Source organism: Silurus meridionalis, chromosome 3 (assembly GCF_014805685.1).
Source record: "Silurus meridionalis isolate SWU-2019-XX chromosome 3, ASM1480568v1, whole genome shotgun sequence".
NCBI classification, from domain to species: Eukaryota; Metazoa; Chordata; class Actinopteri; order Siluriformes; family Siluridae; genus Silurus; species Silurus meridionalis.
The window spans coordinates 18,759,333-18,776,118 of record NC_060886.1 but is presented as its reverse complement, the minus strand read 5'-3'; the positions used below and the strand labels follow the sequence as shown (position 1 = coordinate 18,776,118).

General features: G+C 35.5%; 1 protein-coding gene across 3 annotated transcripts; it reads left to right on the top strand.

The window, feature by feature from the left end:
* The first annotated feature begins 2,209 nt into the window (after positions 1–2,209).
* On the top strand, positions 2,210–13,888 carry lnpa (limb and neural patterns a). 3 transcript variants are annotated; one of them, XM_046845765.1, is made up of 13 exons: positions 2,210–2,345; positions 3,265–3,357; positions 3,663–3,704; positions 4,531–4,718; positions 5,351–5,409; positions 5,539–5,579; positions 6,458–6,541; positions 6,629–6,674; positions 6,766–6,978; positions 8,273–8,378; positions 11,560–11,630; positions 11,941–12,093; positions 13,022–13,888. In XM_046845765.1, the coding sequence occupies exons 2-13, from the start codon at positions 3,331–3,333 to the stop codon at positions 13,198–13,200; spliced, it is 1,209 nt and encodes a 402-aa protein (XP_046701721.1). In that variant the 5' UTR covers positions 2,210–2,345; positions 3,265–3,330; the 3' UTR covers positions 13,201–13,888. The 3 variants fall into 3 exon arrangements, with proteins under 3 accessions (XP_046701721.1, XP_046701720.1, XP_046701719.1); XM_046845764.1 differs by having other exon boundaries at positions 2,211–2,345; positions 6,626–6,674; XM_046845763.1 differs by having other exon boundaries at positions 2,211–2,345; positions 6,623–6,674.
* Positions 13,889–16,786: the final 2,898 nt, after the last annotated feature.

The window sequence follows — 16,786 nt, the reverse complement described above, 5'->3', positions numbered from 1 at the left end:
TCTACATATATGAGCTGACATATGACATATATTTCTCACAAGACACTCCTCACACTGCACAATTAATTTTATGTAAGAGAAAGAGTGTTTAGCAGAACAAGGTATTGTGTGCCAGAAAAATGTTGGTTGAACTACTAGCCAATTTGATAGGAGGTGATATATTTTCCAGCTTTCTTATTAATTAACTGACAGATTTGATCAATAAATAAAATTTTATAATTGCCAAATGTTTTTGTTTATAATTGCCAAATGTTTTTTTAATAAAATAACTTTGCTAATAATTTAAAAGTATTTTTTTAAACATTCAATAACTGTTTTCTTTCTAACAGCATCTACTGTATCTCACAAAAACCCTTTACATTTCAGCAACCATTTTAGTATATATTGTCAAGGGACAGTACTATAAAAATTAAACTTGGATATATTTTAGAGTAGTCAATGTGAAGCTTGTATAGCAATATAGATTTACTGTCCTCTTAAAATAACTAAACATAGCAAGCATTATTGCCAAAATAGTGGCAACAAAAGTGTGTACACCCTAAGTGAACATGTCAAAAGTGTGTCCAAAGTGTCAATATTTTGTGTGAGCACCATTGTTATCTGACACTGCCTTAATCCTTCTGGGCATGGAATCCACCAGAGCTGCACAGGTTGTTGCTGGGATCCTCTTTCTGACATCACAGAGCTGCTGGATGTTAGAAACTTCCAACTTCCAATTGAGGGTGCCCCACAGGTGCTCACTAGAGTTAAGGTCTGGAGACATACTTGGCCACTTCATCATCTTCACCTTTAGTTTCCTCAGCAAGGCAGTTGTCATCTTGGCAGTGTGTTTGGGGTCATTATTATGTTGAAAAACTGCCGTGTGGCCCAGTTTCTGAAAGGGGGAATTATGTTCTGCTTCAGAATATCACAGTACATGTTGGAATACATGTTTCCCTTGCCACTGTACTGTAACTCAGGTTCAATTCAAATTTTCAAATCCTCAGACAGTTCTTTGCCATGAGGTGCCATATTACACATCCAGTGGTCAGTATTAGACAATTGTACTCAAAAGACTAAATGTTAACTGCTCTAATGCAATATACACAAATTTGTATGGTCATGTCAAGCAGACACAAACATAAACATGATGACTTTGACATGTGGCTTTGCATGGCCAACCGATGTACAGCTGTTATCACTTAGGGTGTACTCACTTTTGTTGCCAGCTATTTTGACAATAATTGATGAGTTGAGTTAATTTTAGGACAGTAAATCTTTACTACTATACAAACTGCACGTTGACTATTTTAAAATGTATCCAAGTTTAATTTCTGTTGTATAGTCACTTGAGAAGATATACTAAAATGGTTGCTGAAATGTGAGGGGTCTACTCACTTTTGTGAGATACTGTATTATCTGACAAAGATGGACTGCCAGTTTGACTAGGTTTGTCAGCCTGTGGTTTGGCAGATGTTTTTAACAGCAGTTCAAAAACATCATATTATACTACTATACTAAATTATACTATACACTATAAACTATACTATTCTATAATATACTATACTATATACTACACTATATATAATACTACACTTCACTATACACTATAATACAATATATTCTATACTATAATATTCTATATAATATACTATATTGTTGATTTGTGATAGTAGGGTATCTGCAAGATGTATGGTTTAGAGACAGTGGCATTGAGTAAAAGACAGGAGGTGGAGCTGGAGGTAGCAGAACTAAAGTTGCTAAGGTTTTCGTTGGGAGTGACGAGGATGGACAAGATTAGAAATGAGTTTATTAGAGGGACAGCCCATGTAGGATGTTTTGGTGACATAGTGAGGGAGGCGAGATTGAGATGGTTTGGACATGTGCAGAGGAGGGACATGAGTTATATTGGTAGAAGGATGCTGAGGATGGAGCCACCAGGTAGGAGGAAAAGAGGAAGGCCATAGAGCAGGTTTATGGATTTAGTGAGAGAAGATATGCAGGTAGTTGGGTGAAAGAGGCAGATGTGGAGGACAGGGTAGTATGGTGGTATGGAGACGGATGATCCGCTGTGGCGACCCCTAATGGGAGCAACTGAAAGAAGAAGAAGAATACTATACTACATTGTGGTTCTTTTCTGACACAATAATTCTGGTTGTTTCATTTTTAAGAAACTTCCCCACACTTTAGCTGCAATCACACATAAGGAAATAGCTTTAAACCGACACCACGTTTCCCGCCCTCTGTGAAAGTTAACATCACGTGACAGCCCAAAACGCCGCAGAAGCCTAGCGCAGGGAGTTATGGGTAACTGATGACGTTTATTAAACAAGTTACTCTACACCCCTTCGCTTGGTTTTTGTCCGGTAAAGTATCAAATCATTTTCTCCTTTTAATTAGTTTTATGCATGGACACACGGCAGAATTGAGCGCGTTGTTGCAGTTCTGTAAAGTTTATCGCCGTTATACTACTTTGTATCTACTAGTCGAGTTCCTAGTTTAGCTCGGCTAGTGTATTGAGTTTGAGCTCAGACAAAGTTACTCTGTGTTCTTAACTGAGAATAAATATAATTATGATAGATGATTTAGCAGATTTAAAAACATTGAGCTTTAATACATGTGTACATTCTGTAAAGTGTTTTATTTGATGCTCTTTTAATGCGCATTTTGGTCAAAACTTTAAAAAACGTAACTTTAATCAAATGGGATGTTTATTTTGTTTGTGTTTAAATCCCCACCCACACGAGTTGATCTTGTGTAACAGCTTAGGTTTTTGTTTTAGAACAGTAGGTGAATGACTGAATGAACAGTGAGAGACAGATCTTCAGTAGAGCTACGTGTACACCAGTACACCTAGAAAGCGGAGTTCACTTTCTTGCTGGTTTTAACATGTTGTTTTACTCTATACAGCTGGTTTATTTGACCGTCTGTGCATGTCCTGATTGACTAGGCAGCCCTGGTTCCTGGATGTTCTTGTAGATGTTGTGTAAACTTAGCGACACCGACCTTTAAGCGGCTTATTAATCACTTGTGTGGCCCGAAGTTTAAAATAGAGAGGGCTATCAGGTTGTCAGGCGGCTCCTCATTACACTGGTATTTTGAGATTCGAAAACGTTAACAATAAATTGCTTTAAACATGTCTAAAGTGATTAGTGACAGACTTGTATTTGTTTCTAACAGAGTCCTTGTGTAATAGTGCCCTTCTGTAAGCTTCTCTTCAGGTTAGATAATGTGTGCATTGTTCAGACTGAAGCACCAACTTGTAACTTCTGCTCTTTTTGCAAGGTGGGAAAGTGTTTCAGCTGTTTAACAGGATTGCAACCAGAGAGAAGTGTGAATTTGCTCCTCAAGATGGGAGCTTTGTTTTCTCGTTGGAGGGTATGTACCTTACTGTGAAACCTTACTATATTTCATTTGATTATAACAAATGCCATTTAGATGCATCCCAAGTTCTTTATTGTTAAGTTCACTTAATATTTAGGGCGTTTTAAGCTTGCTGGAAAATGTATCCTGTACCTAGTAAACATACAGAATGTCTGTATGAAATGTAAAAGATCTACCCAGTGAGCACATAACTGACTTGTAAAGCAAATTAAATGCTCAGAAATACCATTTAGCTCAAAATGTATGATTTCCTTTCACATGTCAATGTGTTTAGCGTAATAGCCTGATTTGTCTTTCAGACCAAGCCAACGACTGTAGAGGTTTTAGAGGGGCTGGATAAGGTGAGAAGTGATTTCCCTCTAAACACATGGAGCTCATTATTGTTACTGACACACAATCTCATTGATACCTAATTTTATCCTTTTGGATTATGCGAATAACAGCCAAAATTGGCATAACACATTTTTTTATGTAGTTTTTAAACTCGTAGCACAATACAGTTGACTACAGAAGCCATTTGCAGAATCCGATTTGCAGTTATTATTAGACTGAAACACACGTGTTGCCGTATTTGTCTTTTGCTCTCTTTAGACCACCCCTTTGGCTCATGTTCTTTGAGACCTTTATTTGATATTTATGGAATGAGGTTATTTTAAAACTACTTACTATGGTCAGAATATCACTTACTGACCATATCGTGTCAGAAATGTCAGTTACTCAATAATTGTTGTTTAAAAGCAATATTATACTCGTACACGTGCAGCTGTAATCTCACGCACATCTATGATTAGAGATTTCATATTGTGGCCTTAATATTTTTCATATTTGTCCATATACATATCACTTAAATATGTATATGAATTCAATTCAAAGCATTCACTTCATGTCATTTTTATTTGCATAGAGCTTTTAAAGTTGTATTTTTACAAATCAGCTTTACAGAAATCCCGATGTAGCTCTAGATCTCCTATGAGTTCTTTAGGGACAGACCTGGCTATCCAGGTGTGCCATGAATTATTGACCATTTTGCAAAGAGACTAGGCTAGATTGTAACTAGACAGTGCTGAGGTTCTATTGTTCTTAGATGCTGTATATTGCTGTAATAATGTTGTTATTTTTATTATTGATATTATACATTGCCATTTACACAATTTTTCCCTTTTATAGAATATACAAACCCTCGAGGAGCACAGAGAAAAAAACCAGAAACAGCTGAAGTTATGGGTTTACAGAATACTTTTATATTCAACCCTTCTGTACCTGTCAGCCTGCATAGTTGTATATATGTGGTATATCCCTGAACCGCTAATGGGGAAACTGATAGTGGCCTCACCCTTTCTAATATTTCCACTTCTGTAAGTATTCTTTTCAATGTTTTTTTTATGTAAATAAATGTTCTATTTCTTTAAAAAAATAAATAAATGTGTTTTAAATTTCATGGCTATTGTCAGTCTTAATTTTACATTTAGATGCTTAATAGTTACAACTGCTTTTTTACATTTACAATAAACTGCAGAAGAAATGGATATGGGATTTTTAATCAGCTGATGGGTTTGGTTTCTACTATTTCCTTTTAGCTAGTATGATTTGGTCAAGAGTACATTGTAAGAGTGGTTACATAAAGTAAAACATTTAAACCATAGTTAGCATCCTGTGTCCACAGCCACAGATATTTTCACAAACACCAATCAAAACTAAATTTAGGTAGCAAATTTGGCATCTTTAAACACAGTTAATATGTTTAAACTGAATACTTTTTTTAACCCCATTCTTCAGTTCTTTGTGAAGAACTTTTATGAGTATTAATAGCTGTATTTTACATCTTATACTAACAACTTGTTAGCTTTTAACTTAATGGCTTGTGTGGTTACTGAAAGTTTGGTTAAAGTATTTTTTATTTTTATTTTTATTATTATTATTATTTTTTCTCCCCACTTCCTATTTTGCTCTTGCACTAAATAACAACATATGTATTTTCTTTACACAGTGTATGGCTTCTGAGAAAACTATTAATTATCTTATATTCAAGAAGGAGAGAAAGAAATGGTAAAATGATCTCTGTGCTTCCACATCTTTAGAAATTATATTCTTTAAATACCTTGGCATGTCTCCCTTTTTATTTTGACCTTGTGTGTGTGTGTGTTTTGAAATATAACTTTTCTTTTAATGTTTTAGTTGAAAAATTAGAAGAACTGAAAGCTGAAAAAAAGAAAATAGTGAGTATTTCTCTTTTTGAACATTGTATTCTGATGATAATTGTAGTGTATTTGGTCAGGGAGGCCACTGCTCTTGTGGCAAGTTGCACCGTCATACCAGTGTAGAACACTTAAAATCTAGTTCTTTCATGAGAGGTCAAACCAGAGTGCACACCTTCTCAGAAATGTCAGACATCTTTGCACCTGTAATGTGAGCGTTAACCTTAAATGCTAATGTGCTGGCTTTGCCCTTGTAGGCCATTCAGGTTCACTTTTGACAGTAGGCTAGTGCCATGCTAAAGCTGAAGCATCCCTTCTCTGCACGTTTATTGAGCTCATATTCTTAGAAAGGAGAGAAATTCCTCCTTCAAATAAATAATCCAAAATCAATGCAGACAGCGGTTAATTGCACAGACTTGACTTAGTAAGATGTTTGGCCAACGGCTTGTCTTTAAATTAATAGTGTTTAGAGCTAGGAGGAAATAAATCTGAGAAATTGCTTGTCATCTACTGTCATGTCTAATAACTTTCAATAATTACAGTTGATGGATTTTTACACTCCCCATTATCAGAATAGATCTTGTAATTATTCTTTTCATTAGATCTTAAATAATTAGCACTATTTGATCTTTCCTGAGATGGGTTTTAAAATGAAGCTAAATAGAACAAAATGTAATAAGTGCCAGGAGAAGCAATTCCCTAAGCAATTGCTTTAGCGCTGTATTTTTGCTAATTTGCTAATTTATATATTTTTCAATTGTTCTAATTTTCCCTTCTTTTAGTTAGATTTTTAAAATCGGTTGTTTTAGATTGCTAGGTCATTTTTTTTTTTTGTGTGTGTGTGTTTGTGAAATCATTGTTTATATTAAGTAGACTGAGTGGTTCATTATATTTTTCAGCTGGAGCAGGTGATGGAGACTGAAACCTACAAAAATGCCAAACTGATACTAGAGCGTTTTGATCCGGATTCTAAGAAAAAAATTGTAAGTAATTAGTCAGTATAGACTGACTGCTAGTATATGGGATCATTGCAGAATTGTTTATTAAGTTCTTTCTTTTTGTTGGAGCTGGATGCTACACCAATTGGACCTTCTTTAACTCCACGGCAAGGTCAAGGTTAGAGGAAAATGTATATGTACTAGGTTTGTAAGCCAAAAATATTTGATTATCTGCTTCAATGAGCACACATGCTGGTCTTTATTCTTAGACCTTCGTCAGAGGCATGTGACTCCTCGTCCTCCTGTTCCTGTGACTCCAAACCCAGTAGTAGCAGCACGTCCCCCTACTGGCACAACTGCTGCTCCTGCCCTGATCTCAGCCCCTGGTGGGCCTCCAGAAAGAAACCTGTCTACTTCTGGCCAGCAGCATAACCTGCTGAGGAGAAATGCTTCCCCCACAGGTTCCCCAACCTCTGGTATTGGTAAGTGATGCAGTGAGACTTATTGTTCTTTCTTTCTTTTCTTCTTTTTTTTTTTTTTTTGTAATAAAATCATGAGGTTTTTGTAAAACATCTGTGGGACAGCATCAACATACTTTGAATAAGTTTTAGGGTTTTTTGCTTGATGTTACTGAGTTTAATTCAGATTGACTACACTAATCTCTCTTTACCACTATTAACATTTAAGGTTTTATCGATTCATAGTAGCAGCACATAAGCAGCTGTTAGTATCAGTAGCAGAAAAAAAAGTAGTATAGAGTAGTATAAGAGCTTCATTTAATTTTCCTGATAATGTCAGATTGTAAAATGCATACACAAAACTTTGGTTGGTATCAGAATTCCAGGACCTTCTGAGGTTTTGCACAACATTCTCTAGAGGTTATAAAGTTTATTGGAGATTTATTCAAGGCATACATTAGGTTTGTTATCTGCATAGTCTATCTACTCTTTGTTAGTAATGTCTACATTTTTGTACATTGTGCGGTTTAATGTTTTTACATATATGCAATCAGTTCAAAATTTTCAAATATCGATTAGATACTGTAAACAGAAAGCACATTTTCTTATTCTTGATTAAAAGATTCATACTTAGAGTGTAGTTTAGTCTTCACTGTTATTTTGTCCTAATTTTGCAGAGATTATTACTTTGCTAACAGCAAAATGTAATGTGTACATATATATATATATATATATATATATATATATATATATATATATATATATATATATATATATATATATATATATATTTATAATTATATAATTTTTTTATATTATAATATTTAATATTTATATATTAAATTTATATTAGATATATATTAGATATCCCTATCTTTTACATTTTTATTTAAAAAAATTTTAATCTGTATTGAGCGTGAAGCAGTCCAAGCAAGATCATTTTTTTTCTAAAGAATTGCTAGTGAAAAGCAATTTGATACGAAAGAGTCACCACAGCGATTCCATATGCTTGTAAATTAATAAGCAGCAGGATATCAGGACTTTGCCAAGTCTGGTAGAAATGACCAGTCATCTTGCTATGATCACTCTTCATGTTAAATTATATTAATTAGAGATGAGGATCACAGCAGGTTCGCAGTTATCTATTGGGAGAACTATTTCTCAGTCATTATTAAAATCTGTCGCTGCCATCCATTTATCATGGTCACCTGCTTGCTGCAGAGGACTGCAGGTTTATCTAAAAACTGGTTCATGGTCTGAAGGACCTGCATGTGTATTCTTTGATTGTTTGTTAGAAACCATGTTTGTGTGTTCACAGGAATGCATCCTCCTGGACCACCACTGGCACGGCCTGTCCTCCCTCGAGATAGAGGAGCGTTGGACAAGCTTATTGAGTACTTAGTAGGTGATGGGCCTCGGAATCGGTAAATATACAGAATCGTAAAGCTTTTGCTCAAAGCAGCTTTCATGCGAGCAGCAGCTCATGTGTTTTTTTTTTTTTTTTTTTTTTAATGAGATCTGGGGATTTTACACAACACCCATTGAAGCAGTTAGTAATGCAACATAGGTTGGTTGAGCAGTACAACAAATGAGTGAGGTTTAACTTTATGCCACTGAGAAGTGGCGTGAACATGTACATCACGTCTTGCTGTGTTTTTGGGTCAAACGTTTGTGGACTGGTGCAGTCAGTGTTTCAATTCATCCCAAAGGTGTTCAGTAGTGTTGAGGTCAGAGCTCAATAGCAGGAGCTCTTCCACTTCAACCCATGTAAAGCATATCTTCATGCAGTTTGCACAGGGGCATTGTCATGCTGGAATAGGTTTGGGTTTCCTAGTTAAATTGAAGGGAAAATTTCATGCTACTACATCCAAAAACACCATATACAAATGTGTGCCCTCAGCTTTGCGATAAAAACTTTGGAAAGAACCACATATGGCTTGTGTCGCAATAATTTTCCATATTATGTGTGTATGTGTAGATACTATAGATAGGGACAATATTATAGAAATGAAACTATATATATTTTAGAGAAGCCAATGTGCAGTTTGTATATCAGCACAGATTTACTGTCTTCTAAAAAATAACTGAACATACAGCCATTACTGTCATAATAGATGGCAACAAAAATGAGTACACCCTAAGTGAACATGTCAAAACTGTGTCCAAAGTGTCAATATTTAGTGTGGGCACCATTGTTCTCTAGCACTGCCTTAATCCTCCTGGGCATGGAATTAACCAGAGCTCCACATGATGTTGCTGCGATCCTCTTCCACTCCTCCATGATGACATTACAGAGCTGCTGAAAGTTATACACATGGTGCTTTTACACCTTCCACTTGAGGGTGCCCCCACAGTTGCTCAATAGAGTTCAGATTGATAGAGTACTTGGCCACTCCACCACCTTCACCTTAAGCTTCCTCAGCAAGGCAGTTGTCATCTTGGCTGTGTGTTTGTTTTTGTTATTGCAGTTCGGCCTAGTTTTTTAAGGGATGGAATCATGTTCTGCTTCAGAATGTCCCAGTACATGTTGAAATCCATCTTTTCCTAAATGAACTGCAGTGAGCACTTACAAGCGGACCTTCTGCTTCTGTAACCTCTAAAGCAATGCTGGCAGCACTCCTGCATCTGTTTTTTTGAAGCCAGCTTTTAAAACCTCTGTATGACCCTGGCCACTGTACTGTAACTCAGTTTCAGGGTGTTATCTGTGTAGCCCATCTTTGTGGAGAGCATCAATTCTAATTCTCAAAAAAAAAAAAGTTTCCTTGCCGTGAGGTACCATGTTGAACATGGCTGAATTGTACTCACAGCACCAAATTTTAACTGCTTTAATACAAGATACACAAATTTGTATTGTCCTGTCAAGCAGACAAAAACATGAGCAATATAACATGAGTGGCTTTACATGGCTACATGACGTACAGCTGTTATCGCTTGCTCTCTTTTGTTGCCAGCTATTTTAACAATAATGGCTGTTTGTTGAGTTATTTTCAGAGGACAGTAAATCTGTACTGATCTACAAAGCTGCACATTCACTACTCTGAAATATATCCAAGTTTCATTTCTCTAGTATTGTCCCTTGAAAAGATATTGTAAAATTAATGGTTGATTAAACTTCTATGAGATTGGTTAAATTAAATAATATATATAAAAAAAAACAATAAATCAAATTAATGCAATACAGGTTTTAATTTTATTGATTAAATTGAGCAATTAGTTAAATTGGCACAAATGAAATGTAATTAAATAAAATCTAATAAATGTAAAAAAAAAAATTTTTTTTATAGTTTATATTTGTTAGACTACAATTGGGTAATACAGATGTGTATATAAGTGTGTGCGTGTGTGTTACATTTAATTTTATACATTTTATAAAGATTTGATCTATTTAACTGTTTAATCTATTTCCGCATACTTCAACAAATGTCTTCATTCCTTTCAGCCTTCTTTCATTTACCTTGAAATGTGGAATTGTTACGATTTTCTCCTTTTAAAAGAAACTCTTGAAGCTGAACATAAAACTGGTCATCAGCTAACGCTAGCGCTGTGGATTCTTTAGCGTTATCATGCATGCGCAAAACAAATCTTATTTCCGGCTACATTGAGTAACCACAGTGAAACTGTGCTAAATCTAGTCTATTTTTTTATACCTCTGGCATTGTGTTTTTTCAAGTTTAATAATAATAAAAAATGCACTCCGTGTGAGGTGGAGACTAAACAAACTAGCGGTCCACCAGTTAATACGTTCCTGAGGGAGCTCAGATTTGTTCCGCACGTAAAAAGGATTGCATTGAGTACACATGTGTACCAAACCGAAAGCCCTGTACCATTTCTGGTTTCTATAGATCAAATTATTTTAGCCAGTGAAATGGGCAACAGAAATTGCAAAGAACAAATAATTATTTGTCCATCCGAACACTGATTCAGTTGATACATAATTATTTACATTTTTAGCTGGAGGACCTTTTAATCTAATTGGTGGTTTTGTATATTTTCAGCAGCTAGCCTGTACAGATATTGTTTGTAAAAGGTCTCATTATTCTTATATTACTATATACTTATATAACTATAACTGAAGATCATTGCTTAAACTAAAATCCAGTCTAATGTATTTGCATGAAAGTCACTGCTGTTTTAGTTTCTTGCAGATTAGATAAATAAACATTTATTTAATAATCCTTTAATGCTTTCCCCCCCATAATAATTTGTAATCACTTTGCACCAGTGGGAGTTGAGCAGGCAGTTGCTTTGCGTATATGATAATTTCAAGAAATCTTTCATGTCATTCTATTAAACTAATCTGGATTCTTAATGGTTGAGATTTCTGACCAGTTTGATCTTTGTCAAAGCAATGCTAGCCTGTCAAAGGTGTAATGGTCATGCATGCATAATTGAGCAATTGTTATTCCCCAAGCATATTTATGGCTTTATGTATAAAATATGCACACAGTATTTTGTACCTCAAATATTAGTAGCAATTGATTGCTCTTGTCATGAAGGAATAACATGTTGGCTTTCCCTTACTTTATTTGTTGTGGTTGCACAGCGGACAGATGTTTTGTCAATAGAATGGTTTTAATAAATTCCCATTTTTGTATTCTTTTGCAGGTACGCCCTAATATGCCAGCAGTGTTTGTCACATAACGGCATGGCATTAAAAGAGGAATTTGAATACGTTGGTAAGATTTAGAGGAACACAGAACAGTTTGTCAGTCTTCATCAAACATGGTGTCTTTGTTTTTTTTCCTGTCTGATGCTTGGCAGCTCAGTATATCATGGACCTCATAAATACTGGGCCTTTGCTAGCAATCCAATTTTAGCTTTTTGAATGCAGTAGCAGTAACAGATTAAATATGCAAACAAGTACAGGCTGTTTATGTTCCTTTTTCCCCATATGTGTGTCCATAAGTGCATGCTTTATTTTCATAATATATCAATGTGACCATGGATAATTTGGATCAGCAGAGTGTGTTATGGTTGCTGTTTCAGCATTCAGATGTGCTTATTGCTACTTCCTGAATCCTGCCCGGAAGACACGCCCCCAGGCTCCACAACTCCCCGAATTTAGTGAAAGCAAGACAAGCCTAGGACCATCTGCTGTTGCTTTGGAGACAGAACAGGGTGCACACACGTCTTCCCAAGGTACCTGATGTAGTCACAGCCTTGAATGCTCTGCCTAGATCTGCTATCTTTACTACACTTTTCTAATCCCAGGCTTTAAGATTTAAAAATTGCATCTTAATTGGCTCTCTGCCGTTCCATGTATACACACATCTGTGCATCAGGGTCCAGCAGGAAAAGAAACTTTTAATTCTGTGCTTTTTGAAGTCACTGGATTGAAAAAGTGAATAGCATCATTTCCTTAAGTGAGTTTTAATTGAAACAACCAAGTGGTAACAAAGGGTGGGAACATGATTGGACTTCTGCATTGACTGGGAAGTGCAAAACAAAATAACAAATGAGAGCACCGCCAATCCAAAAACAAACTAACAAAAGTGGAAAGGGTTTGTGACTGAATTTCTTGTATGTGTAGAGTTATGCATTCATTTGAAACAATTCTTGCCTAATAGTACATCTTCAAATGTAAGAATTGGTTTTTTACATAAATCGACTTTCTACTGTAGCAACCGTCTGTATTTTCTGCATATCTTGAGTGACAGATATCATGCCCAATCAGTGGTAAGACTTCAATTCGGAGTCTGTGTACTTTTTATGTTTTGTATAAATGTATATAGTTTTGTTTTAATGTTTGTTAGTGTTCATAATTTTATTGTTGTGGTTTTTGATTGCTTATTTACTTTTTTGGTATTTGTTATTGTAAATTCTGACTTATTTGGTTTTGCGCTTTTTGGCCATTGTAGTCTTGCTTTAAGGAATGTCCTTTTAAGAGAACATTGATTTTAACAGAACATTGACTTACTGTATTACTGAGGAAACATGGAGACTGTTGATGCTAAAATATCCAAAAAGCTTACATCATTAAACCAGCAGGATATTCTTTAAATTTAGGTCACACTATTATTTATTTAGTTACATAATGTTGCATGTCTTAATCTGCATACATTTTTAGTTTGTTCAGCAGAGGAAAAGTCCGAGTCCTTTGGCCCTGAAAAGGAGGAGAAGTCAGGTGAGCATCAGGCTGAAAGTGAAACTGAGAAACCAGGACCTCTAGAACCACACACCATTCTCTCTGACTCTTCTGATAAACCGGACTCTGAACAAGATGTATCTGCTATGGAGGTGGAATAAAGAATATCTACAATCGTAACCAGTTCTTCTGGAAGTGTGTGAATTTTTTCTTTTTGTAATGTATAATGTGTTTGGGAGTACTTAATTTGGATCTTTGCATTACTGTTTTTTTTTTTTTTTGTTTGTTTCTTTTAACTGTAATCTGAAGTTTAAAGAAATGCCAATAATTGTGCTTAAAAGCCTGTTCTTTTTGTGTTCAAATATGGGGGTTTTTTTGTTTGTTTGTTTTTATGTTACAGTTACATTAAATGAGTAACATTTTGACAGTTTACAAGTTTTTAGTTTGGGATGTGCTTCCATCTGTCATGAATTCACAGAGTAGTTCCTTTATGAGAATAATGCCTTTTAATAATGCCTTTTTTCAGAAAGCAAAATTCATGAATACTGTTTGACAATGCATTGAACCTATTTTCTACAATGTGCAATAATGCAAAATGTCTGCTCTTCTCAGATAAATGATATTTAAAGATGTTTACACCTTTTATTACAGTGCCTTATTTGAAGGTATTCATTTGGTTTATAGTTTTCTATGTACCTGCATTCAGACGGGTTTTGTGTTTACACAGATCAAGCTAGTCATTAAAACATCCACAGCTATTTATTTAATAATAGTCTGAATAGCAGTATTATATGTTCCTTTTCTATTTAAGTTTTCTGTAAAGAATAAATAGTAATTATTTAAATATTACATATGGATTTTTTTTTTTCCCCTACCTTTTCACAATAAAATTGTTTTTAAATATGCTAATTTGTATATACGGTTGCTTTAGAACTACATTACTAAACTATTACTATAATCAACAAATAGCTTCTGGAAATGTTATGTTGACTAAAAGATGGGTGGTTTGTTGTGAGAGATTAGGGGGTCAGTCACTCTGCCCAGCTGAACAGTTAACTGAACCTGCATTTCTAGAGAGGAAAAAGCATGTGTCCTCTAAAGAAATTGGTTGTTAGGGTTGTTAGTGGGCTGCTTTATTGCTTACTCTCCTTCCTGTCTGTGTTCTAGCTATCCTGATATGGAAGGACATTGAAAGGAATATGTTAAAACACAGTCCATTTTCATTAGCTGGCCTATTTTGGCTTGTGATCATTTTATTTTATCTCATTGATCATTTCAGACAGTGTTAGATAATGGGACTGACACACAAGCCCAACCCAGCTTGATTGCTTGACCCTCTTCATTTGCAACAACAGAACTATCTCTACCCATCTTACACCCACTGACAGACACACACAGTTCTGTTTCTCACTCTCACTCACTGGCTCTTGGGTCATCCTCCCACATTTGTCTTTGGGTTTTGATAATGCATGTTTACAGAGACATGACCCCCTGAGTGTGGCAATGCATCACTGTCAGCAGGACAGTAGCACCTGATTCCAGTGCACTCCATCTCAGCTTGACCCCTGACAGTGGCATGGGAGGAGGGGGGGTAAAAAAGCAGCCTGTCAATAGGACATTTGAACATTTACCAGCAAATATGATATAGATCAAAATGTTTGAGAATCATCACATCATTAAAATGAAACTCCTCACTACACATTCCTTTATTCTACACAATTTTCTAGAACCATCAGTCTTTTGTTATCAGTCAAATTATTTTGAGCTTTACAATTCTTAAATTTACATTTTGGTTTGTTTTGAATTTACAGAACACAAATATCTGACCTCTTAATTTGTCAAATAAACCATTTTCATCAGGAGTAGGTGGAGTAATTACACACATCACCTGTGATGCCCTTTTCTTTTAAAATCTGTATGTGTATTCCACATAGCACTGCTGCCTCATTTGCCTTTTTCTTTTTCCTTTTTGATATGCCTTGTTTTTTCAGTAAAGACAAAATAATTTTTAAAACTCTTGTACATGTTTGAAATTAGAGAAACAATGTATTGCCTTTTTAGCATTTTTATCTTCATCTTATATGCATTCTACAGTCTTTGAACAATAAGTGCAACATTTGTGGATTTGTAGAATAGAATGGAGATGTTGATCTGGCTAGAGCTGTTATTTTGACGCTTTATGGTCACTGTGCCTTTTCTTTCCTGTCAGAAGATGTTTCATGTAATAGTCTACTGGCAGCTATTATAAATGATATCAGACATTGCTACAAAGATACTTGTGGAGTGTAAGACAAAAAAACCCCACAACCTACTGTAAGTGAATACATCACTTTTGGCCTTCTATGGCCCTGTTTGTCCATTCAGCAGAGTGATCCCATCAGTGTTGTGCTATCACATAGCTAATTGATTTTCAAGGATGACAAATGATGCAGTGGTCAGCGAGGCTGAGGTAATTCAGTCACGAATGGAAGAATACAGTGGGGCTTGTATAGGGTCCCAAGCTCTCTGAAATGTTTATTTCTTATATGTACAGTCTGTTCCACTTGACTTAAATTTATACTGATCTTTTATTTATGCCTTGAAAGAATGGCAAATAAGAAACATAAGTGTTCTTGATATTGTGTTTTGTCATATCTAGCAGCCAAAGATTGAAATCCTGGGGAACAATTTTCTGTTGAAATGAAAGAGCGTGGCCTTGTGAACCCTTGAGGAAAATAACACCACTGGTCCAGACAGAATATGAAAAGCTGAGGCAGAAAATAAGTAAAACAGACAAGAGCAGCCTCCATGTCGCTTTTCCATTTGCTGCTCTTGATAGACAACATTTCAAACTTTGCCTTGTAATAAAAAAATATATATAATAATAAAGACCTTGTCATTATCTATATTTATATACTGATATCTAAAGCAGGCCTATGCAAAAGACTACATACACTTGGTGTTGCTCCTCTCAGCTCTAGACTTTTACTTGTACATCTGGGAGTTTATCATTTAAGCATCACCTATCAGCAGAGCATGTGCTCTTTCCTTGAGGAGGATATAAGAGAATAATATAAAATAATGAGATGAGTGTCACAAAAGCAATTAACATTCCCTGAATATTAGAGTTCACCATTGGATGATGACAACTGCATCATTATCAAAGCGATCACAGTGCAATAGTGGCCTTGGGAGGCATTAAAATCGAATTAGAGAGTTATACAGGCATATGCTGCTGCTATGGCCTAAATGAGGAGACACTCTTCAAGCAGTTGATATCTAGCGATTATTTCTTGGCTCTGTGGTCTTTAAATGCCACAAGACAAAGTTGAGTGCCACAAATTCATTTTGCGAAAAGGTCACGAGGTGCCAAAAATATGTTGATTTGAATGGATTTATCGTTTAAACCACATCCACATTTAGGCAAGCTGATTCCCATTTCTCGCGGCTCACTGGGGCCTGTCATAAATTGTTAAACAGGAACAATAAGCTTCTCTGGAGCAGAAAACCCATTCAACATGATGCTTTAGCTCAAATTAAAATTTGCTCTTCAAATATATTAAGAGGACTCATAACGTTTAGAAATGTCAGCACCTTATCACCCACATTGTTTATAAACACTTGCTAAATTCACCTCCGAAAGGGCACCAATCTTGTCCAGGAACCATGAGTCCTTTTATCCCTCTTCGCTTTGGAGTTATTAAATAGTATGCTCATTTTCCAGCAAATTGTTTTGATATTGAAGGATCACAGATCTTCATAGATGAA